The sequence below is a fragment of the Ornithodoros turicata genome, unplaced genomic scaffold (assembly GCF_037126465.1).
Source record: "Ornithodoros turicata isolate Travis unplaced genomic scaffold, ASM3712646v1 ctg00001086.1, whole genome shotgun sequence".
Taxonomy (NCBI): domain Eukaryota; kingdom Metazoa; phylum Arthropoda; class Arachnida; order Ixodida; family Argasidae; genus Ornithodoros; species Ornithodoros turicata.
The window spans coordinates 160,663-186,927 of NW_026999461.1; the positions used below are offsets into that span (position 1 = coordinate 160,663).

The 26,265-nt window shown below is 47.0% G+C and overlaps 1 protein-coding gene across 1 annotated transcript in view; it reads left to right on the forward strand.

Moving 5' to 3' along the window:
- The window catches only part of LOC135376411 (complement C3-like), a 127,606-nt gene that overhangs the window by 46,679 nt on the left and 54,662 nt on the right, over positions 1-26,265 (forward strand). The window contains exon 4 of the mRNA XM_064608914.1: positions 14,444-14,638. Coding sequence (XP_064464984.1) covers positions 14,444-14,638 — 195 coding nt within the window. The remainder of the gene's footprint in view (positions 1-14,443; positions 14,639-26,265) is intronic.

Sequence of the window (26,265 nt, forward strand, 5' to 3'; positions counted from 1 at the left end):
ATATTGCAGTGCTTTACCAAAAGGCCAGTTCACATTAACGGCGGTCGATCCTCCGTGGACACTGAAACTTCCTCGTATAGCGTTGACGATTCCTGGTGTATACTGCCACTTATCATCTTTGAAGCGACCACACGCAACAACAACAGCAGGCAACGAGGCGTCGAACGGCGGGCTGGGATCCGCGACACGTCGCGCTACATGGCAAGCGATCCTTCTTGAAGTATCTGCTCCTTCGCTCGCATCAATCTCAAGGACGGACCGACGATCTTGGAGAGGCTTCTGTATTTCCTTCTCTCCACCGACGCGCGCTTTCTACAATGTTCGCCGCTGTGCATAAAAGCTTGTGAGCTCCCAGTCGGAGCATTATTCACCTTAGTTCTGTTTAAGAGCTATCGTTCTGGTGTTAACCAGCTAAGCTGCTGAATAAAGCGTTCGCCGATTATTCGTCGTCTCGCTCGTCTGTTTCCATACGTGACAATATCACCAAAAGGCTTCAATACCATCTCCAGTGCGGAAGCAGTACTGTCTGTCTCTGATGGAGAGCCATCGTGCTAGGACCGCAATTTCCACAGACTGGTCGACGTCAACGTCTGGGTCTTCATAAGCGTTTGTTGTACAACAACATAGTAGAGAAGGAATGGCAAATCTTTCCCACAGAACATCGTCGACAGCAGCGGAATCGGTAGCCATGCAGCTGGCAATGCAATATGTGGTTGCGCACCAGGTGCACCGCGCAATGGGTCATATATTGCGATTCAGAGGCCGGCCTCCAAGCCATAACATCATTCTTGGGAAGTGGCTGTATGGTGCCAATAGTACGGGACATTCTCACCGCATACAAGAAAGCAGTAGATACTGGCCACGACATACTGCTTCAGTGGATTCCTGGACATGTTGGCATACGGGGTAATGAAGCTGCAAATGAGATGGCGGATATAGCGCACCTACCGTCAACCGAACACACGGTGACATATTCCACGTCATATGAGAAATACATGTTAAAATTGCTGACAGTAGACATATGCAGAAGGCAGCGGTTACAAGTCGACAGGGGGTCATCCTTGCTTCATCAGATTGACCTGGAGCTGAAATTCTGTGTTCTGTCCAGCATACCGCGACCTATACAAACACTTTGGCATCGGTTTCGCGTTAACTTTCCATATGGTCAACAGCTTCTCCATAAAGTCGGCAGGGCTAGTTCAGCAAACTGTCCAGTGTGTGCATCTGTGGAAAACACGGAACACATCGTTATGCACTGCACAAGATATCCATCCCAAAGAGCAACACTGAAGTCTGTTCTAGCCCGCTTGGACAATAGAACCTTCGATATAGTCAAGGTGCTGGGTGTACGGAAACCCAAGAAGTGAGACGCAGCGTTATCAGCGCTTGTCAACTTCATAGTGAGCAGTGATATGGAAGCAGTGATATTTTAGGACGCATTCTAGGCATGTGTCGTCGAGTTCCCCGTTCCTGTTAGTTTCTTGCAATTCAGGTCTAGGGGATGTTGCTACGCATGTGCACTACAGTTCGGTGACTGGGAGGGCTGATGTCTTTCTATTTTTACCTTTTCATCTTTTCAGTTTTCTTCTCCTTTCATTTGTTTCATTTCCTTTGTGGGAGTAGCAGAATTCGTCAGGTGACGAATTCAATATCTTCAGTTTTTTTGTTTTTTTTCTATAATCAATCTCAAACTCAATCTTTGCCATAACAATCCGTGCCACAGAAAGACTGACGGGGTCTCACGAAACTGTTCCATGGACGTCGCCAATCTTCTAATTGCTTCCGAAGCGACAGATCGATGCGCTGCCATTTTGGTTGACGTGGAGTATAAACAAACACATGCTTACAGCCGCGTCCCTGACGGTGGGCGGATCGGCGTTATGGATAGCGGTCGCTATCGAGAAACATAGTAAGCATTACGGTAACGTGCGTTATGAGGAGTGCACATCGCGTGATAAATGTTGGCGGAGATTTCAAGATCAGGCTCCAAGAATGTATTTGAAATGCTTACACACGTTTTGAGGATCACTTCTCGGTCCCTTTTGTAGGTATCAAAATTATTCTACACCTGGATTTAAAATGATGGTACCCTCGTATATATTCAATTAGCACTATTATTATTTATTTTATTTATCGGTTTATTTGGTACTACAGGCAAATTTAGTGTTTCATTAGAGCCGCCACGTTGCCGTATGTAACACGTAAATAACCTCTCTTTGCGAAGGTAGCAGAGACGGAAATAGTCTCAAACGACAAAGACGGGATGTATTAATAATAAGAATCACAACTGTGAGTAGGTTTACACGTAAGGTGTGTCCGCACACATGCCTTCTGCACGTGGCGCAGGGTAGGGCTGCGGAGAATTTCGACGTGGTGGTGGTGGTGATGGTGAAAGGGCTCGCCGTTGTATGCCTCACAGCGGTGGCCAACGTCACGACTGACGCCCTTGGGGACTGGGCGTTCGGGGCCGACTTCTAAGGGAACTGTGCAGACATACGTCTGAGGGCGTCTGAGGAAAATCCTGGAAAAAGCACAGACAGCCCCTGGGTCCTAGGTCCGTTTGCATAAAAGTTAAGTACGAGTCTCATACTCAATCGCAATATTTATTTATTTATTCATATTTTATTTTTCTTAAAACCAAACCAAACTAAACCATCAATCGCAATAGCCTTTGTCCTGCATTGAGCATGCGGTCGCTGCTCGTGCGGGAAGCGCTGCCAAAGCTATTCAGAATGAGTCCGAGTCTCACACTGAACTTTTTCGAAAACGGGCCCTGGGGTCTGTTCGCCAAGTAACTAATAACATCCCACAGTTCTTGCTGCCTATATGCGACGGTTACAACTAAAAAAGTGGGGTCATCATTACTGAGTGAAGTTTTGGGCTCGATCGTATTGCGGTTCGGTCGAGATCAGACCGTAGCTTTTTTCCCGCTGTGAGACTCGATGAACGTAGAATCAATCCACGATCACAGATAACAACAATATATTTTTAGTGGTGGTGGAGGTGACGATGAAATTGCTTGCCGTGGCGGCCATGCTCAGAACGGCAAAGTCACGACTATCACAGGGAAGACGGGGGCAATAGGGCTGTTGCAGTGAAGTTTGCACAGCGCCATTTCGGGCCCAAACGGCCACAGATCTCAACAGTAGGTCGTTTCATCAGCGTGTTTTGCATGGTTTTTCAAACGGTATGGTGCCAAGGAAGCTACAAAATCTGTAGGAAATCCACAGAAAAAGCGGTGCTTCTTGAAAAGTGCGAACAACTCGAGACTGTATTTGAAAGTGCCACGTCGTCTGCTAAACGACCGCGTGTTGCACAATTTGGGGCGCTGACGTTGCTGCTCACTCGCGCCACCTGGCCCAGAGAAACAGGTCTATATCTTTTTGAAATCAATGAAACCAATCAATGAAATCCTCCACGCTTGTGCCTACACCGTCTAATTCTCGTTGTTTACGCACTATCTTTTTGGTGGCGGTGGTTGTCACGAAAACCGGCCTGCCGCTGCTGGCCTCACATATGTGGGTTGCGTCACGTCTGTAGCCAGGATCGTTCTGCTTCCGAAAAGGCAAAACATGCACCAGCACAATTGACTGCTGCATTATCTTACCTTTTTTTTTTCCGATGCATTGGTACTCTTTTACGAATGCTGTCTTGGAGTATCCTGTACTCGGCACCAAATATTCCCTTTTTGTGATGTCCTGGCAGATAAGTTCCGTGTCGTGTTTCTTCTGGATCGTGATCCAACTTCCGCAACCGGGCCTTCCTTGTTGTCTCAGAAGTTGCGAGCGTCATTCCGACCTCACAGGCGAATCATCTTCCTGAAACTTTACTCACGACTTTAATGTTGCAACGGGGTATTCCAGCTCCGGTTGGCTGTAGCGCGCTGTCGTATTCGCTTCCTTCTCTTAGTAGTAGAATAGCGGTTTCGTGTTTTGACAGTCCCGTCGAATAACGGTTCTGGTGCAGCATTTTACAGAGAGTCTGGAACCGTCGACTGATTTTGTGACTAGAAATGTATATGACTATGAGTTCCATGTAGATGTGTCATGCAGCATTTCATCTAATAGAGAGCCGTAGTGCCTGAGACAAACTTCCGGATTTGGCTTTGCTTTGACGTAAGCGTAAGGTACTGCATCTTAACGGATGTCCCAAAGGTGTGTGACTGAGATAAAGCTGACGAGTCTGCGAGTTTTGTTTCGAATCACTGATTGCGATGCTTGGGAGGAAACCCGGAAGCTGTTGGCAGTGACACCAGGGCAGCGAAAACGCTGGTCATATTCAATCATAAATAACTTGAACTTAACTTATACGGGAATACAGCCACCCTAGCGGTCCTTAGAGGAAATAGAAGGAAATAGTCGTGTCAGAGGTGTCGGTCAGCTAGACGCTATGTTACTGCGGATAATACGAATCTTACCGTGAACTGTGGTAATCAACGCGGCGTTTCTGACAATTATGCAAGCTGTATGCTAGGCTGATATCGCCAGGTTCAGGGTTGCCAAATTGGCTACATTCTGACTGTCGTGTTGCCGAAATTTAGACGTTGCCTATTTTCTGGCTACTGTGCGGGTACTTCTCGGCGCTACATCTTGACTTCTGCGTTATTCAATTGAGCAAATCAGCAACCAAGCTGGAAATAACAATGATTGCTAGAGGTGTGCAGGGGTGCGGTTTGTATCCGCAGATATCTTCCTGAAATCTGCGTTTGTGGGTAGCAAAATAACGATATAAAATCAGCACGGATAAAATGCGGATACACGTACTTGAACAAGCGTGGTTGCGGATCCGCTCGCGGATATTGCAAGCGCGGATACTGCTTCAATATGGCCCGAACAATCTTATCAGCGCTGTCCTTTAACGATAGCCAATCTGACCGCTGGGTACCGAAACAATAATTAAGACGTCACTTGTTTGGCGTGCTACATTTCACGTTTTGTTTCCTAGGGTTTCGTTCTCAGCAGATCCTTGTGTGCGCGAAAACTTGGAATACGAACTGAACACGTAATAGCGACATGTAAACTAACGATTGCAAGAACTCACTCTGATTGATCGATTGATTGTGGTAAAAAAAATGGCGATGTTAGTCCCGAACTACTCGGGACTGGCTACTCCAGGACGCGTTATTTAGGGCTCATTGTATGTAAAACAAAGGAAGCGAAAGGAGGGTGGGGAAAAAGAAAAGGAGGGTGGGGGAAAAAGAAAAGGAAAACCATAGAAATCTAAAGTCAGTGACAACTTAAGTCCTACAATTAGGACCGCCCACTCATCCGTGGGAGGATCCTGCGATTGGCTACCAGCATTTGCACGACGCCCCTGCATCGCGATGTTGTGCCGGCTCTCTCTCTCTCTATCTCTCACCCCAGTCCCCACTTGGCCGCGCCGCACTACATTCGCGCGTGCGGAGCGATTCTTGTGTGGGGGCGTGGTCAAGTGTATGACTTATGTTGTCACTGACTATACACACGTATACTTTGTAAAGCACACATGCCAAGACGAGCGCGGAAAGAAATCCAAGTGCGAAAGTGCGAAAAACTCCAAGCACTAAAACACAAACAGCGTCACAGGGTGTCGTCCGTCGAGACGAGGATTGTACAGGGGCACGCATGGCAGGTATGAGCTGATATCCAAGCCAGCACTCAAGAACCTTTGCAGTGGAGACGATTATCCATGCGGGCCGGCGATGACGCAAGGCTGCGACTGTATGCACTGTACTCACTCTGAAGAGCAACACAGACGTACTCATTCCTTCCAATTCAGTTACAGAACGTGATCATTTCGGGCGCACAAGATTCTCCCCAACGTGGCAAAGGCATCACTTCCGGAAGATATACAGCTTGCATAATCGCCACAAACTCCGCGTTGATAACCACAGCTGAAGGCCAGACTCGTATTCTTCGCAATAAGCAGCATCTGGCTAACAACTGACACCCCGTAACACTGAGTGGGATAATGGAAACACTCTTTCCCTTATTATTCTAAGCGCTGCGAGAGTGAGTACGTGCCTTTCAATGTATGGTAGTGGATGGGTAGGAATCGTGCTACGTTTTTAATATAGCAACGAAGCAAGTATTTCCGTGACAAAATTTCCGTATCGCGGTCTTCTAACATTACTGATACCGATATTTTCGCAGCTCATCTCGACGACAGCTCTATTTGTACAACCGTAACCCATTAACCACATTTCTTCTTCCGATACGTTTAAACAACGAGAGCCAACGCTGTACAAGGAGGCTGTACCTGCTTTCACGTGTTCCGTATCTGGGAGTATATATGCCGTTTTCATCGCTTCCGGCTTCCCTCTCCGGTCTCGCATCCACTAGCACCGTGCTAGCACCGTTTTAGCCTTTCCTCGCTTCGTATTCTGATTGATATGTTCGCTGCCAGACTTCCTCAACATGCAGACTCCCAAACATGCAGACTCCTAAACATGCAGACTGCTAAACGACCGCGTGTTGCACAATTTGGGGCGCTGACGTTACTGCTCACTCGCGCCACCTGGCCCAGAGAAACAGGTCTATATCTTTTTGACATCAATGAAACCAATCAATGAAATCCTTCACGCTTGTGCCTACATCGTCTAATTCTCGTTGTTTACGCACTATCTTTTTGGTGGCGGTGGTTGTCACGAAAACCGGCCTGGCATGGAAAACCGGCCGGTGTGGCATGTTCTTCCTCAACATGCCACAGTGCTGTGCATTCGGTTTCACAATGAGGGGAGGGGTGAACAAGTTTTCAGCAGTGAGGTTTTATAGATATCCGCAGGACGAAAAGCGCCGCAGAGCATGGGCGTTAGCGGTGAAACGGGACAACTTCACGCCGACAAATGCGTCACGAATAAGCAGGAAACACTTCGTGACTGGTGAGTGAAATGTTCAATTTGTTCTCCAAGGGTCTGTAGCGGGCCGTGGACAATGACGAAGATGGCCACGCGCCTGAAGCACCTGCCTCAGTTCCACCGGCGCGGCCATGGAGATAGGCCACCGTCATCGCCTCTCCGTGGCATACCATCATCGCCGGTCGGGGCTCATGTAGAGGAAGACCATCGTCCTCTACATTTGGTGACCCGAACAACGAACACCATGTTCGGAGCAATTCGGCTCGTTACTATCCCAAATTCCTGACGACGCCTTCGACGAACACTACCACCGCCAGCAAACCTCGCCGTTAACGTACCCGGCGCCTTTCCACCTGCGGCCTCACCGTCCAGCACGGCCCCGCCCACCTCTGCAGCCGTGCAGCATTTCACCGTCCGGCTCTCAACGACAGCATCACGACTGCCCTTCTCCTGTCGACTGACGCGCCGACGCTCGCGTACCGCCCCCCTCCACGGTACCGATTTGGACGACCATGCAACGCTGCGACCGGTCACTGGTCATACGATCCTCTAACCGACCATCGCTTGACGGATCCCGGGGACCGCCCTGCGCTGTGCACGGACCCCGGCACACCCACTACCCGCCACTTCCCTCTCGACGCTCATTCGCAGCCGGCCGCGACAACAGAGCAAAGTGCTCGCCTGCCGGTTTCGGCAGTCGCGGCCGCCGACGCCACGGCCCGCATTAGCCGGCGTCTCGGCAGTTTTCACGGCAGTCCTCACGGGTACGCAGCATCACTTCCTGGGACCCTATGAGCTCACGCTCCCGTGCCGGTTCCGGCACCCCAGGCCACGACTCGCCCAACGATTCGCCCTTCATCTGCCTCGCTCATCGAGAGCTTCACGCAACGGGTATTGTGCCGTCCCACGAATTCGTCCAGTAGTGCACGTCATCCACGGCCGCTCTCGCTCTCTCCCTCCGGTATAGACGTGATTCTTCCATCTTTCTTATCGCCGCTCCGCGTCTGAGGGGGGAGCCCTGTAGCGGGCCGTGGACAATGACGAAGATGGCCACGCGCCTGAAGCACCTGCCTCAGTTCCACCGGCGCGGCCATGGAGATAGGCCACCGTCATCGCCTCTCCGTGGCATACCATCATCGCCGGTCGGGGCTCATGTAGAGGAAGACCATCGTCCTCTACAGGTCTTAGGTGTGTGTGTGTATGGGAGGGGGGGATCCCTGTTCGACTAAGCTGCCGGTTCGTCTAGACCCAAGAGCCGCCCTAGATTCAGCTTAATCGGACTGTCTCTGCATTTATGAGCACGAATCACCATACGTTCATTTACTATTGTCTTTACAATCCTTGAAAGTCTATATTTTGGTCTTTTGGCATGGAGAATTGGGCAACTGCTATTATTTCATGGGCTCCTGTACACACTCCAACTCATCCGGACTGGATTCCGAGCATCTTCGCTCATAAGGACCCTGCAAGGGACTCTGCCCGTGGGAAACGTGCTCTCGAGCGCTATGAACGCGTACAAGCCCGCTCAGAGTTGCTGTACCCAGTGCGGCGTGTAGCGAGACTGAGAACGCCCAGACAGCAGAACCAGTTGAGTGCTGCCTGACAGCGAGGACATTTCTGCTTGTGCAGAGGAGCAGCCGCACAGTGTCTCTTGTGCAACTGAGCTGACAGGACGTTACATTGAGGAACACTGCAGAAAATGCTCGTCTAAAAAGTGAGAACAACCAGCTTCGAACAACAGAACAACCAGCTTGCTTGAACTCCGTACAGTGGTTGACGTTCACAATGATGACAGAGGTGTTAAATTTTTCACTGGGCTGACAAGTTCTTTATTCCTTTCCTTGCATTGCTGACTACATGCTGAAGCAGTACACACCCCGGGTGACAGCACTGACGCGCGCGCAGCAACTGCTGATGGCACTGATGAAAATCAGACTCGGACTTCTAAACGAAGACTTGGTTTACAGGTTTCGCGTCTCGACATCGAGTTTCTTTAGTATTTCATAAATGGATCGATATTCCGAGAACTGAATTGGCTCCCATGATTGTTTGGCCATCCAGAGATGATGTACAGCGTCGGTTACCTCCAGAGTGCAAAATCCCACATCTGAAGCACCTCCGCTGCATAATAGACTGCTCAGAGGTGTTCATTGAGAGGCCATGTTCCTACGAGGCACGATCGCAAATATTTAGTGCTTACAAGCACCAGTACAATGAAGTTGCTCATCGGCATTTGCCCTACTGGAGGAATTTGTTTTATTTCTAAGGTTTGGGGTGGCAGGGTTAGTGATCTAGAACTAACCAAAAGATCAGGGTTCCTGAAGATGGTTGAGAGGCATGTCATGATTATGGCAGATAGGGGTTTCAACGTCCTAGAATTGTTGGCAGTCAAGGAAGCATCTCTCATTATGCCGCCATCAAATCGGGGAAAGCCACAACTCAGCAGAAGGGATGTTGAAGTTGCAAGGATGATTTCGAGAGTTCGTATCCAGGTTGAACGTACTATCAACCAGCAAAAAAGATTCCGAATCTTCCAGCGCATCATCCCAATCAGCTTTTTGAAATCGCCAACTGATAGGCATTTTGGAACAATCGATAAAGTTTGGATTATATGTGGTGCAATTGTGAATATGCAGAGAAGCATATTGGCAAGCCCTTCAAAGAATGAAAGTGCTGAAAATTTAGCTAACCGTGTCCCCAACAGTACAAGCACCACTTGGCCTGTGAACTGAACATGCAAGTGACTATGATGGCCATTTGATGCTTAAGTTGTGTGTTTCGTATGTTTTCTTAGGAATAAAACATGAATTTTGTCATTTGTCACACATTTTATTGCACTGTATAATATGCTACTCTGTACTGTAAAATACCATAGAATACTGTATGAAATACGAGAGATGCTACAATTGTCGCATTTTTACTACCCTTGGCTACGGGCAGGACACACACACACACACAAATGGGATGATGATGTGGTGGGTCATTCTCCGCCGATATGGCGGTACACTCAGGCAAGACAAAACCACTTGCCACGTAGCGTTTTCGTAAGTTTCACACACTTGAAGTGAAACCACACTGTTGGGCAACTGTTTCCGTCACACGGAATCATTCTTCCTTCCTGTTGCTGCCGACACAAGCAAAAGTGTGTGAAATCTGCATCCGTCCTCTGATCAAGACGACGGGTAGGTAGCTCTGGCAAGACCCATTTTTAAAAGAATGACTCCAGCGTTTGGACCAGCCCATCCCAGAAGGCCCTGTCACGCTCAACAGTTGTAACAATAATTGATTTCTGTGTCCATACAACAAACCAGCATGACACGACATCTGCAATTGCCATTTGGCCCTGCACCTGATAAAAGTACTGATGTGATCTCTTTAGCCCTTGCATGCTATCGAGGTAAAAGCTGCTGTCCGTGATGCTGGCAGGACAAGTGTCATGGTCTTTGTACGGACACTTTATTTCTAAAAGCCGCTTCCCACAACAGCTACACTCAACAACACCATCAGGACTTGCGGCCACATAAGGCCACTCAGTGTTTACAATCAACCCTGACTGCAATACAGTGAAGTTATCATGGCGTTTGGTCATTTTGACATTTTCTTTGCTACGTCTTCACCCCCCCCCCCCATGCAATTGATGCAGGAACGTTCTGTGTGTGTTTGTACCCCATTATTTCTATAAGTGTAGACTGTGGACTAGTACTCTCCTGTAAGGATGACACCCTGAAGAACAGCAACGCAGTTATCCTGCCTTCTCTGTGCCTCAACCACAGCTCAGGGAGCCTTTGTTTCCTAGTGCTCCTCTCCAGAAAATCAGCCTCCCTCTTGCATATGACAAGACAGTCAAAGGTTCAGATGATGACACCTTCAGGTTCCTCACTGCATAGTCCTCTGTAGGCTTCATTGAAAACACTTGTCAGTGGCAGTGGCAGCAGCTCACACTCCTCTTTCCCTTCTGAAGCAGTGTCTGTTTCTTCCACATCCAGCATTCTTCTAGGCAACATTTTGTGCACTTTTGCACCAGGGCAGTGCTCCTTTACGAAAATAAATGCTTAGTTTCGTCAGTAGGAGGCCCTAATAGACATCTTTTCTGATTGCAATTTTTGATGCACATTACTTTCCACGGATACATTCGAAACTCAGCAACATGCAAACAACGGGAAATAAATCAACATAGTACCTTGATAATCTGGAAAAGCCCTAGACGACTCTTGGCGATGGCATTGAAACACTGGAGGGTGTTAGTGGTTGTTTGCTCTGAGATTTCTTTGGGCGTCTGAAATCGATGTGCACTATCGCTGCTGGTTCTACCTGTGGCATGCAATGCAGCATACGCGGCTTATATCATTAAGCAGTAGCATGTGTAAGAGCAGACTGAAGCGTTTGCTTCAATCATTCACTCACCTTTCCCTTGCTTGCATTTTGTTTCCAGGCACACGTTACTGATGTGAGTGAAATTCCGACTTCATGCGATCGAGTCACTGCTTCGATATCGAACAGGGTAGCAGCGACGTGACTGCACACCTCCCTCAACCTATAAATTACCAAATGTGAATTTAGATTAAACAAAGGAAAAGTGCCCCGGAAAGGTACAGTAAACGGTATGGGCTACTCAACCCTACCTATGTTTGAAGGAATGAAAAAAAAAAAAAAGATTGCGAAGCAACGCGCCCTCCCCGGAATAAATCATACATTAGCTATGCTTAACGTTAGGCTGGGTTCGCTGGTTACATTAATTGTTTTATGTGTATGGGCTTAAACCTAATGCGTGGTCCCAGCCATCCCTGTCAGTCATGTCGCCTGTCTGCCATGAAACATAGCAACGCAACAAATACAGCGGACCATGGTCTGCTGTAGCAGGCATCTTCGAGTACAAGGAGGAGAACGAGAACAGGAGTTTGGTTTTGAAAATTGTTTTCCGTGCGTCCCGATGCAAAACTTGGTCTGTGCATCAAAGCGCTCAACGTCCCCCCCTCTCCCCCAACACCCTTCGTATCTTCCTGCCGTTGTCTGGATTCTCGACGACTGCCATATTGCAAGCTCTCCGATTCTCTCTTCCACAGTGATAGAACAGGTCGCCGTCTGTCACGTCACAAAGCAATCGTGGAAGTTTGACTCGGCATTCGGAGCCTCGCATATATCGGTCCAAGCCAATCAAACTGAGAGTAGCTTCCCCTACAGGCAAGGAATAGCAAGCCGTTCCTTCTGGCTGACTTAAGGCTCTGGCTGACTCAGAATAAATACATCCCCCCCCCCCTCTACAGGCACAATACCAGCCATCATTCCACGCTAGAACATAATACTATGGAAAGTAGCGGTTGTGAGGCTGGAACATACATACAGACAAACACAGAACACGTCTCCTGCCCGCTCTTTCATGTTTTTGTTATGCAGTGTGTTGAATGCGTAGTAGCTTTAGAATATTGTCAATGCAATTAGTCTGCCTGTCTCGCGCTGTATTCTCCCAAATTGCTATTTCTCGATGCGACGTCCAAGTATCGTAAAATTTTTAGTTTCGAGAAGAGTGACATCATGGGTGGACTAATGTACATACACGTATGCCATGGTTGCCTCTCCGATGTCCATTACCGTCTGCTCACTACAGCTGTCTCGCAACTTCTGGCGGTGACCGGGTATCCGCACGAGCGACTTTTCCGGGAGAGATCTCGGCGGAGGCGCGAGGGCGACGGGAGCGGCGTCATAGTTTCGTGGCTGCACGTGAGCAACGTTACGTCTTCTCGTGCACTCGTCTGCCGCCGTGGCCAAGTACCCACACGAGCGACTTTTTTAGGTGAGATCTCGCCGGATGCGCGAGGGCGAAAGGAGCGGCGTCATAGTTTCTTGGATGCACGTGAGCAACGTCACATCTTCTCGTGCACTCGTCTGCCGCCGAGAGATTCTGTGCGCGCTCCACAAAATTTCTCCGACGAGAAACTACGTCTGCTAGCTACGCTGCATTCAGCGCCGTCCTCCGTAGCAGGGGTCGAAACTGGAACTGAACCGTAACCGAAAACCGCAAAAAAAAAACGTTATTTTTTGTCGAACCGAACCCGAACTGAACCGTAAACATTTTTTTCTCTCTCCTTGAACGAACCGCAAGTGAACCGGAAAAGTATGTTGCGGTGACCAATTCGGCAGACGATAAAATCTCCTATACGTTCCCACTCGACTGCCGCCCACCAGCACCCTGCATCGCTCGGAATCTTACCGAATTCATTAAACCAAGGAGTGGTGAGTCCATGCACCTCCTGCAGCGTGACTTCCGAAGGTCCACGACATTTCTGTACATTTTTATTACTGGAGGTGTAACAAAATGTGCTACACGACGGCTATACTTTGCATTGTTGTCTCGGCTGCTCCCTTTCATTCAGCGTCGCAGCGTGAAGGCGACGTAAATTTTACCTTACCTACCTCTAACCTACCGTTTAATATCAATCTTTAAATTTTAATCGTTCACTGTGACATCCACAAGCAACGCGGAGAACTAGCGATCAAGGGAAACTTGTCGCTAGGTTGGCGTGTGGTCCAGAGCATGGTGCATAGCGTCGAGTTCTGGCACCAACTAGACGCCGACCGCTGAACCAAGAGACGCGACCTCTCTTTTTTCTTTCATACTTTTTGCTAAATACTGGCCATAGCTTTTTGCACTGGAGTTCAATGGTACGCTGTACGCCATTTCCCAGCACTTTTTGGTATAGTAAAGGATGATCTGCTGTGAAATGCATGGTTCTTTGTAGCTTTGAAGTGTAGAGGCGATGGTGAAGAGGGAGCAAGCGATCGCCGGAACCTGGTGTTACTTCTGACATGTGGTACACTAATTAGCAAGCACACGTGGACCGGTCCGAACCGACTAATATTTGTTCAAACCGTTATTTTAGTTGTGCTGAACCGATAAACTTGAACCGGAACTTGAACCGAACGCCCCAAAATAACGGTTTCAAGCCCTGCTCCGTAGCGTTTTTGAGTAACTCCTCCACCGTCACTTTAGACGTCGTTTGGATGCTCTTGGCGTTTCTTCCGCGATATCTCGTTGGCGCGTGATTTCGTCCTCGCTCTCCTTTGCCGACATCGCGCCAGATAAAGTCGCTAGTGCGGATTCCCAGCGATCGGAAACGCGCTCTGTTGCTGGACGATATTATGCGAGTTGTTTTATTATGTTCATCTTTTGCTTCTTCGAGTGAGATTAATCTATAATACGAAGTAAAGGCAAATATCATAGTTTAGTCCTCACGGTGGCACTTTGAACAAACAAACAAAAAAGAAAACATTGTCGTACAATGAAGGCTCATGGTATTTCCTATGGCAGCTCGCGTACAGCACATGACATCGTGCGAGTTCCTCAGCAAATTTATGATGCTCAAAGCCGCTGACGACCGCATAATTTCTCAACTCCGTGGGGAACGTCGGAGATGTACTTTGTTCACGTTCCTTCCAGGTAGAGATGGTACGCTCGCGACAGGGTGCTTTTGCACGTGGAGATTATGTCAACGTATATACGTGTGAAACATCATTCGTTTGGCCCCCAACAACTAGATCCGCTTGCTGTAGAAATTTGTACATTGCCAGGCTCTTGTATGATCGATTCTCTCTCTCTCTCTCTTTTGTCAGATGAGATACGCAAAGTGAAGTTGCGCACTGGCACCCAACAGCTACAGAGAGAAGAAACATATGCAGCGAGGTACATTGCTCTCTCCGTTCAATGCGGTTCCCTCTACACGAAAGAGGCCAGACTGATGGTCAGCGAGAAGTCGGGCTACCTGTTTTTGCAGACCGACAAGCCTATCTACTCTCCTAAGCAAACAGGTACGAAGGGTAATCATGGTTTGTGTGTGTAAGCACTACTGGTGCTATTGGATGACGAACACAGCGGCACATCATGACAGCATACCGTCTGTTTCTTTCTTTGTCGTATCTTATCCTCATGCCGCCATTTTTAATATATGTACCATGCGGCTCAATATTGTTGCCTCCAGTTGTAAGTATTGTACCGTGGGAACTAATCTTAAAGTGTCGCAGTAAGAAATACTTTGGCAAACAAACTTAATACACGACGACCGCATGCGGACAACTCAAGGATTCAATGTCTGTATAGGATTCAATGTCACATATCCGCCGTTTGTCCTCACAGGACTTTACACGGAGATGCCTGGACGTTGCACGGGCTTGCTTGCGTACGTGCTCAGGGCCCTGCATTTTCTCATTATTATTGATACTGTTTTATTGAGCTATACTGCGTAAGTGGACAGATTGTTACTCTGTGGCTCGTTTTTGTTTGTTCCTCTTATTTCCGTTACGGACAATGAGCACGAAGTTTTAAAAAACAAAAATAAAGACGTACAGATACAACCTCTAAGAACCATGAAGATCACTTAGGGGTAGTTTCATTTTAAATCCAACAACGGATGAAAGTAGTATTTTTTAATTCCCCCAGAAAAAAATATATGTTAGATGACAGCTCAAGCGACGCAAATCGCGCCACGTGCGACGCTCGTGCGTGGAGCAGTTTCCGCGTGGGAGAGGAGGAAAGTCTGGGGCTGCTTGAGCGCGCTTTCTTCTGGACCGACTTTGACGGGATCTAGCACCGCTGATTTTTTGCCTAGCAACTGGAGGTTTTTTGTGATTGTAGGCTGCACCATAGACACTGTCGACAGCCAACCACAGAATTCTGAAGGCCACAGATTTTCTGTTAAAAAATGCCAAGCTTGGCGTAAACGTTCAAAAAGGCCAAACTTTGTTACCAATTTGCTTCATGACGGAATGTCTGAGGACATCGAGCTTAGTGCCATTCGATAGGACGTTGAAAGAACTTTCGTGCTGTATAAAGTTCATTTTTCTCAGTCCAGTGCTTACTGTGTTATTAGCTTGAGAATCGCACATGGTAGGCGAAAATTGCCAATGTTGTATCTCAATTTTCTCAAAAATGCCATCTTCGATTTCCTTGATTATTTTTGAAAGGGTGGCGTCATGTCTCTACTTTAGACCCCAAGTGAGACAATCTTTTATTTTTACCTGAGAGACGCGCAGCGATTTTTTTGGTCAGGCATGGTCCACGAGACTGCAGCCTTGCGCGCCCCATCCACGAGCACGCGACCTTCAACCTCTTCTTTGCTACAGGTCTCCCGCCGGCGGAGTAATCAATGACCGCACTGCGTGAGCATTACTTTACGTTTACCCAATGGTCTCCCAGTTCCGTCAGGCTCATTCAAACCGTGGAAGAGTACATGAGCTGCCTGTGCGCCCTTGACGAGAAGCCCCAGTCCGCGAACATACCGACAAAGTAGTGAGAAGAGACGAAGCGCTTCGTAAAGATCTTTATCCAGTGGTAACATCGTAGCTTTTTGTTTCAGGTTCCCGCCAGTCCCCCAAGCAGTATGAACGTCACATCCTTTTCATTGGTAAAAGAACGGTTGTGGAAGTTTCGAAAAACGTAAAATGTGCCCATTGCGAGACCCCTGCAGATGATGGCTGCCACCATTGTATTAGTATCATCCGAAAGCTTTACAGGACCTTTCACATGATATAAAGTGACTGAGTTCAAGCGCATTTTTCGTCCGCCTAGTATCGCAAAACCACGAGTGGTACGCGAAAATTTTGCATGTTCGATCTTAATTATTTGTAAAACGCCAGAATATTTTTCACGATTTATTCCACAGGGGCAGGATTATGCCTATACTTTGCGCTACTGGTAAGGTAGGTACTTTTTCTCTTTTTGATTGAGACGCTGGGCTACATTTCCGTGGAGCGATTTTTCCACACAAAGGCGCTCCTCGTATGTTTACGAGCGCGCTTTGCTTCGTAGTCTTTGCTTTGTAATTTTTTGCCCAGATGTTGCATTCTGTACTTATTTTGCACTTATGGTACGTATGTTTATTTTTTCCTTTAGAGACGCAGGGCAATACTTTCGTGGGCGCCTTGAACTTGCTATTACGCACTTTCATGGGAGTCGCACGCACGACGTGTGCGTATGCACGTGCGCATATTCACTATTCTCCTGCACATGTGCTTGAGGCAATGCACATACGCACGCTATGAGGCTGTCGTGCGAGTTAATATTAGGAAGGCAGAACTACGGCCACAGGGGACAGAAAGTTACAACACGTGAGAATACAAAGTTGTTGCCGCCTGGTTGCAGCAGTCTCTTAGCTTGGGTGCAATAAGTGATAGTTCCGAAGCTGTGCATGCTACCTATAATTAGTTTTATGCCCCGTAGCGTTATTTCGGAATTACGATGAGTGCTATATACAAAGCCCGTAAGACCGCTGTGATGACAGTATGTTGCTGCTCTCAAGTATAACACGTTCGCCCTCCACGAGCTGTGCCAGCGCCACCGTGGGAATCAAAATTTCCCACAGAACAAGGCACAACTAAAATCCCTCGTTTCCGGTTGCCGTAGGTACCTTAAACCCTCGGTGTGGTCTTCAGTAATCCTTTCGGCATCCATGCGCTTGAACCCAGTCACTTTATATCATGTGAAAGGTCATATCTAAACCTATCAGATGATGCTAATTCAATGGTTGCATCCATCACCTGCACGGGTCTCGCAATGGGCACATTTTACGTTTTACGAAACTTCCACAACGTTCTTTTACCAATGACTAGGATGTGACTTTCACACTGCCTGGGGGACTGGTGGAAACCTGAAAAAAAAAGCCACGATGTTACCACTGGATAAAGAGCTTTACGAAGCGCTTCGTTTCCTCTCACTACTTTGTCGGTATGTTCGAGGACTGGGGCTTCTCGTCAAGGGCGCACAGGCAACTCCTGTACTCTCCCACGGTTTGAATAAGCCTGACGGAACTGGGAGACCATTGGGTAAACGTAAAGTGATGCTCTGGGGACACTACAACAAGCTCACGCAGTGTGATCATTAATTTATCCGTCAGCAGAAGACCTGTAGCAAAGAAGAGGTTGAAGGTCGCGTGCTCGTAGGTGGGGCGCGCAAGGCCGCAGCCTCGTGGACCCTGCCTGAGAAAAAAAAAAAAAAAAAAAAACGCTGCGCGTCTCTCGGGTAAAAATAAAAGATTGTCTCACTTGGGGTCTAAAGTAGAGACATGACGCCACCCTTTCAAAAATAATCAAGGAAATCGAAGATGGCATTTTTGAGAAAATTGAGATACAACATTGGCAATTTTCGCCTACCATGTGCGATTCTCAAGCTGATAACACAGTAAGCACTGGACTGAGAAAAATGAACTTTATACAGCACGAAAGTTCTTTCAACGTCCTATCGAATGGCACTAAGCTCGATGTCCTCAGACATTCCGTCATGAAGCAAATTGGTAACAAAGTTTGGCCTTTTTGAACGTTTACGCCAAGCTTGGCATTTTTTAACAGAAAATCTGTGGCCCTCGGAGTTCTGTGGGTAGATGTCGACAGTGTCTACGGTGCAGCCTAGAACCACAAAAAACCTCCTGTTCCTAGACACAAAATCAGCGGTGCTAGATCCCGTCAAAGTCGGTCCAGAAGAAAGCGCGCTCAAGCAGCCTCAGACTTTCCTCCTCTTCCTCGCGGAAACTACCCCACGCACGAGCGTCGCACGTTGTGCGATTTGCTTCGTTTGAGCTGTCCTCTAACATATATTTTTTTCTGGGGGAATTAAAAAATACTACTTTCATCCGTTGTTGGATTTAAAATGAAACTACTCTTAGAAAAGCAGTGGCATACATTTCCAGAGCGAAAACCGATACTATATATTGCTTGTCCCGCAAATTTTCACAAATTCGAGAGTCCAGTTTGCCTGCGAGTTAAAGTAAACGGTGAGGTGCTTAAGTTTAATGCGATTGCGCATTCCAATAACAGTGGACTGAAGAATTGGTAGAACTGACTGAAGAAGACGTAATATCTGTGTTTCCTACTGCTTTTGGTGCGAGACATTCGATTGGTTCATCGAAAGAACTCCCACCGCGACACACCGTGCCGTGTTTCTCTCTCTCCTGCGATAATGCTCCATGTAACATCCTGTCAGGGACCATATTCGGACAATTCTTCAAACTGTCGTTACGGCACATCCAGCGGATGTACGGCTAGGGACATCCATCCATGTAGCTCCAAGAGCTGTCAACCTAACATCCATTTCAGAACATGGACGTTGGGATCTATTTCGGACGTCCGCAAGGGATAGTGTTCTGTCTGGGAAGAGGCCAGTTTCACGTCACCTCAGGCAGGGAAGTCCCATCGACCTCCTGGATTTTGTAGTATATATATATATATTTAGGAGCTCGTCGTACATGATGATCAACGGCGGTAAAATGAAGAATTTCTACCGAATGGTGTTCGTGCAAAAGAAAATCAAGAAAATCCGGCCCTGCATTCGAGCGCAGTTTTGCCGTGTTTGCACGCGTATAGCTCATGAGTTTTAAAAAATATTGTAGTGAACTTTTTTATGCTTTATTATTCCTACAGGACAACAGTCCGAGGGCAGACTTTGTCGCGCAGGTGCAACGTGTGTGCTACAAAAAATGGCGAACATGCCTCTAGCTGTCCCTCATTACCATACTTGGTATCAGTTTGCTCAGCTTTTAATGTTCTTTCATCTGATATATCTATTGTGCGTACACCTTTTACAGCTAGGTATCAGCTGAAACAGGCAAATGTTTAGGCAGATTTCGAAAAACAAACAAACAAAAAACAAGGGTTTTGCGCGCCCGTTTCTCGAAAAGGCCTCTTTTGATTTCATTTCTATTTTGACAGGACATGGCCCGATGTTAGATCTTTCATCTGACGCAAAAAATTCTGCTTGAAAAGAAATACACTGGCGATTAGCACGTTAAAACGTGGCCCTACTTTGCGTGCGTACGTGTCTGAGCCCGGCTGGCGGAACCGCGGGATGGCGGGCCAACAGTCGATGCGTCCTTTTCAGGGAAGGGTAACGGTAATAGAAACAGAAACGGAAACGAATTTATCATCCGGTATTGAATTCGAGTAATGACTATTACTGTTGTGTGATGACATTTGAGTGACGTTTCATTTATTATCTTTTTTTTATGACTCCATTCCCTGTAATACTCTAAATACTACAATACTACACGAAAGTATGGAAGGAAAGCGCAATATTGGATCTCGAGGGTGCATCCGTCGCTTACATCATCCGAGTCTTCATAATTCCATGACATCAACACATGACTATACTCCACCATAGCACGAGGATGACAGCCTACTATTTAGTTACTTATTTTGTACTTTGTTCTTTTTTTTTAATTTCACCGTTGTCATGACGGTATTATTTACTACTGAGAGCGTGTGCTTATAAACGCGACATTGAATGAAGGTTACGCCCATCTTGAGTTGCTGGACTCCGAGTGACTGAAGACATGTTCCTACATTTTCTTTTTATCTTGCAAAATGTGCATCCCAACGACGTAAAATTACTTGCGTAGTGTGTATGTACGCGTGACACCGAAGGCACTTGGGCAAAACAGGGTGCTGACAGGACCCATTACCGGAAACAGTAACTGAAACGTAACGGAAACGAAATTGAAGGGCCGGTATCAGAAACAGATAACGGAAACGGAAATATAGCAGTAACGAAAATAGAAACGGTAACCAAAATAGTCCGTTATCCTTCCCTGCCTTTGTTTGGGAAGGCTGCCTGGTCTTCGTCTTACCTGAGCTATTCGTCGGCTAACTTCTGACGTCCTGCTGAAGAAAGAATCCGCGCTGGGAGTTCGTTGTTTCCCACAAACCATCTAAATGAAATCCTACGTTGCCGTAAATCCGTACTTCTACGACTAAATGGCCAGCGGAGGGAAAACCTCTCTCTTGCAAGCTGTTTACACGGTGATACGCATACTGTACCAATAAGTATCGTGTTAGGAGTTGCTTTTTTCAGGGTTCCACCAAGTTCCTACGAAGCTTGCATTTTACGATATTTTTAAGTTATGCAGAGGGCTTTCACCACAAAACGCGTGTTCTGTGCTGGAGTTGTAGCAGTACATTTCCTGTCAGAGCTACGGAAGTGGGCGGGTTCTCACATTTGTCATAATTACATTGCAGAGCAAAGCCATATGGGAGAAAAATACTAATCCACTTTCCAAGAATCACATAATGCACTTCGATTTCGCAGAAAACTGTACAGTAGCTATGCCATGCGAAATACAAGCGTGCCATTGGGGAACAACAGATTTCCATATTCACATGTGTGGTAACAGCTGGCACGGAAACGTACAGTTTTGGTGTGGTGAGCCAAGACTTGTGTTACGATTCAGCATACTCATGTTAGTTTCCATCGCTATTTGAAGAGTGGCTGGACGAGAATGTTCCTGTTGTAACTAATGATTTACGTGCCACATGGAGTGGCAAGCCATTTTAAAAATCGGCATAGGCTCAGCTCTCAAAATCTACTTTTGCGAGCGCAACATGGCTGTTCACAGGAAAAGACCACGACAAAAGTGAGTGTGACAGGATCGGTGAAATAATCAAGCACCATGCCACGACACCTAACTTGCGTTCACCCGAGCACATAAAACTTTCATAACTAGAAACCAAGCCAGCGAAGAGGAGCATCCGTTGTCTCGCGACGCAAACCCCCAATTACATTTACAAGAAGAGGAGCATCTCAACATGTGAGCCGCTTGATCGATACGGTAGGCCTAGCGTGCTACGAACGGTGTCTCCTACGAGTTCCGTGCGCTGATTGTTCATGTTGCAGTACAATGTTTTAACCGTACGATGCTCGTTCCCTAGGAAATCCAAGCTCACAGGTGATGGCAGACAAAACAAACGCACTTCGCACACGGCATGGCACGCGGAGCAGAGCGGAGGCGACTTGCATTGGATTGGATACCATTGCTCCGAACGCGACTGCTCTTCACACGTGGAAAGCCTGTGGCCGAATCCGGCCGAATCCACAATATCGATCATGGCGTCTCCCGCACTTGGACATTGGGAGAGGTTCTTGCTTCCATACAACTCCTTTACTCTCCCTCATCACTCTCTCTCCCAGCCTTTCTTCAAGCCTGTCTACTTAAACGACAACGGAAGCGAAATTTGTTCATTGCAAAAAAGGGTCCGAACAAGGTGTAAATCTTGCGCAGAATTACGCCGCCACTAGTATTTTGCGAGTACGCTGTACGGATTGGCATATTTTTCACGATTACGAGCGCACTGGGCCGCCCACCCGACACGATCGCCCATGGAGCGCTGCCGCAAAGCATTGCGGGAAAATCTGAGGAAAATCTGACCTCAAATATCTCTCTAGCTTCATGTGCGGCTGCCAGGTGAACGAGATAAACACGGCGAATTCCGAATAAAGCCTCAAGGTGTTTCATTCGGAGATCTCGTGGAAGTGTGAAGGCGGTATATCCTATGAGAGATGGGTTCGTACCTATACTTCTTCGTCTCCGTTTTTTCCCAGTAGCGGAAATCAGACGTACACCGAAACGCCAAGTGGAGGCAAAGGTTTGTGCTTTCCGTTTTCGTGAAAATACAGAAGGGGACGCTCCTTCTTTCAGCCTAATCTACTTCGTTGGCAAGCCAAGGCTAATGAGCACCTCTGGATTTGTTTTGAACTATTCGTCAACAATATTTCTGCACACTACTTCTCTTGTTTCACCTGTCTGCAAGTGTAAGCATAGACGGATTCGCGACCAGAATAAGATTCCTGTCTTTCGGAAACAATTGAAATATGACAGTCATAAAAAAAAGTCAGACATCGGCGGAATTTGAACTTCCCATCTGTCGATTGCCAGTCGAGCGCCAATGGACACAGTGATGGCCACTAACTACTTCTACAGTAGTTTAACTATAACTACTAACTACTTTGGGATTGAGTAGTTTAACTAGTAGTTCAACTACTTTTCAGGGGAGTAGTTAAAACTACTTTTTTAACTACTGCAATGTAGTTTAACTACATCTATAACTACTTAACGTTGTCCACCATCACCAATCCCTTGTAGTGTTCTTGGGCACCTAAATATGAATCAGAAGCGATAATAAACTTTTGCTCAAGTCATTGCTACGATCGTCAAATACAAAGCTTGCGGCGGGATTCTGTCTATGCCTACGCGATAAACTACGTTACAGAATTATTCCACAGCATTCACCTGGCGAAAATCGAGACCGCGGTACGTTTGATACATCGTCAGCATTGTCGTGGCTTTAGTGGATTGCTAGCGAACTCTGAACATTCGTGTGAGGCCTACAGTTCGGTGAAATTACGGTTAAATATCGCCATTTTGTTGTCGGTGAGCTGAACACCGCTGTTCAGCGTCCCATTGGATGCACAGCCAAAACCTGCGTCTCGAATGCGTCTTTTTCGGTTTCGATTTGTGGTTATCAGCGATATATGATAGAATCATGGTCGCGTTCGATGACGGCGATAATCGAGGAGTGCGACGTGTTGATATTTCGACATAGTTTCTCCAACTCCGGCGCTCTGCGACCGTATGAAAGCGCCAACTAGGATGACCGTAATGCTGCAGTCATTTGAAACTGCGCGAACTGTTGTTACAGATGATAGCAAGACGCATATATAGCCTAAAGCCCGACCTTCATAGATCGATTTTGCTCGCGACTCACGCGCGTCGCCGCCGCCGCGACAAAGTTTGAGGCCCGCGCGCAGATTTCTGAGAGAAAGATTTCGCGAGAAAGATTTTTGAAATGAAAGATTTTGCTTGCAGTTTTCAGTTTGCCTCATGAGAACATACACTGTTTCACTGTAAAAATAATTTTCCTGTACATGTGCATATAAGCATGTACGCTCTATGCTAAGCCAATACATTAATACATATTCCTCATTAGCACTTGGGATATTTTCCTATCATCAGCAGAACACTACTGTGACGATGCTTTTTTCCGGGGCTTAATTAACTTAATTAACTCTTAGAAGCCGTTATCCTGTGACGTGATATTCGATATTCGAAGGACAATTTTGTCGATATTCGTATTCGATTCGTATTCAAAAATTTCAATATTCGCACACCTCTAATTAAAAGCGAAGATTTAGTACACATGCCCCACATAGTTGCTCTGCACCTCCGTTCTCAACAAACGAGTAGCTCAAGGCAAAAGTCGGAAGCACAATCGTGCCGTAAAGTTTGCGGCAAAATCGGAAGTAGTTGACGCCTTCAGTAACTTAACTACTGTAGTTAACTACTTAAAATAGTAGTTTAACTAGTAGTTGCCACTACATTTCTGCAAGTAGTTGATAACTACTTTTTAACTACAATCAGATAGTTTAACTAGTAGTTTAACTACATGTAGTTAACTACTGGCCATCACTGATACGGCCACGGAAACAACCAGACTGGTAGAGCGTGTTTGTTCTGAAACATATCCTGGCCGAACGCAAGGTAAGACAGCTAAAATGTACTAAGCAGCAAGACTGTCACGCCTGGAGAGAATGAGATCACCTTCCTTCGGATATCGATTTTAGGTGCCAACCTCGGTAGTGTTGTCTTTGTAATAAACGTCAGTCGATGTTTGACGCTTTGTTTGTGCTCTCTATCCGTGTGTCGTTCGTGCAACGAACACTGTGTCCTCGCGTTGCTGAAAGGAAGTCTGCAACATGCTGGAAAGACTTCACAAGCTTTCTTGTCACGAAAATCAACCTCCGACCGCAAAACAACCGCTAAATGAAGGGAACTCCAACAGGAGAGACAACGTGCGTCACTTCCGTGGTCTGCTACGGCGGTGCGGCGACGCTCACCAGGGGCTCAGAGTGCTCCGCGGCCGAATTTTATATCGCGATTATGGCGGCATTTCAAATAATATACGTAAATCTAAGTCGAATTCCAGATTGTTTTGGTACACATCGCAATATGAGGCAAACAGCTTTGCAGCTTATTTTCACTTCCGTCGTCCTTTAAGATTTCTATGCCCGAGCAAGATGTCATCCTAGGGTCACAAGATATGATAACGTGCTTGCCAAAACAGCTAAAGCGCATCCATCTACTCCAGCTACGCGCTGAGGACGTGGCCGTGTTTTTGTTAGACGTGGACGTGTCTTTTAGAATGCAAAATAAAAAGGAATTGGTAAATCTATACCGCATCAAAGTGGCAGGTTCGCATGCGTGGCAAAGCAAGGCATCGGAAAGTGGAGTCCGAGAAACATTCATATCTCGTATAGTGGACAATGAATGCAGAAAAGTGACGTTTGCGTCGAGACTGACCGCCGAATTCATGAACGAGCCTTGACTCGACGCTCCTCCTCGACTCCAACGAGTGGAGGAAAGCACCGCTCCTCCACTCAGAGAGATCATGCGTTTCGTGAACCTGCTTCGGGGATTCCTCCGGCAAGGCGGTCCTCGAGAAACCGTCCTCAAATGAAACTGTACTCTCGTCCCCAGCCGTCTTTCGGGACCCCTCGAAAATGTTAATTATGTGCTTAAAACACACTTATGGCATGAAAAATAAATGTAATTCTTCACTTTATTTCGACCAACGCGTAATACAAATACAAACACAAAGGACTGCAAGTGTTTGAAGAAGGGAGCAGGTGTTTCAAACAGGAAAACAGACTGACAGGTTTCCTAGTTTTCTGGTCTGGCAACTACAACCACAACGGCAGCAGCTAGCTTAATGGCATGGTCACCTCGTATCGAATAATGAAAGATGGTGTCACTGCTTGTCATTCTTCTACCCTGTTACAATATGTGGCATGAATGACTGTTTGTTAGCGGATTGCTACGTTTACCCAACGCCTTGAGGGTAGCTATGAACAATCAAACAAAAAAGATTGAACAACAACGTCCCGAGCAAAGAATCGGGGAGACCATTCTTGGGGAGTCACCGCGAGCATGTCGTACGAACTTTTATTGTCCTAATTCGCGCTCTGCCTAAACGGTGGAGCCTGCTATCCCACCCAACAAACGGAATTGGCACTATTGGAACAACTCCCAAATACCCTTAAAAGGGGGGGGGGGGGAATGCCACAGAACTCTCGCGACCGTTTGAGACGAAAGATGCACGCCTTGCCGCTTTGTCGTTGACTGCAAAAAATAAAAAATAAATGAAAAACATGAATGAAAGACTTGTTGAGCCGTTTCGGTGATAGCTGGAGCAGGGGTTGGGCCACTTTGATACAGTATAAAGATTACAGAGAAACAGAAGCATTGAGGAGGCAGATCAGATGTCCAGTCAATGCACTGATTCTTTTTTTGCACCACTTCTTGCGTGACAACGTCCTTCAAACATACCTTCTTTATGCTAAATAGTGCGAGAGAAGGAAAATTTATTACACCTTGTCTTCAAAAGTGTGGTTGCGAGAAGGTGTGGGATTTTTTCCACAACGCGGCACACCGTTCACACACACACACGCATTCACATTCACAATGTCTGTTGTGGCCGTTCGAAAAGTCCTAACGCCATAAAATCACATGTCGACGGGCAGCTGTAGCACAGGAGGTAGCGGCAGCCCACGATTGCACAAACTTTCCTCCAGCGGCAATGTATCCAAAAGGCTTCGTACGGTTGTCTTCATGAAGCGGTACCAT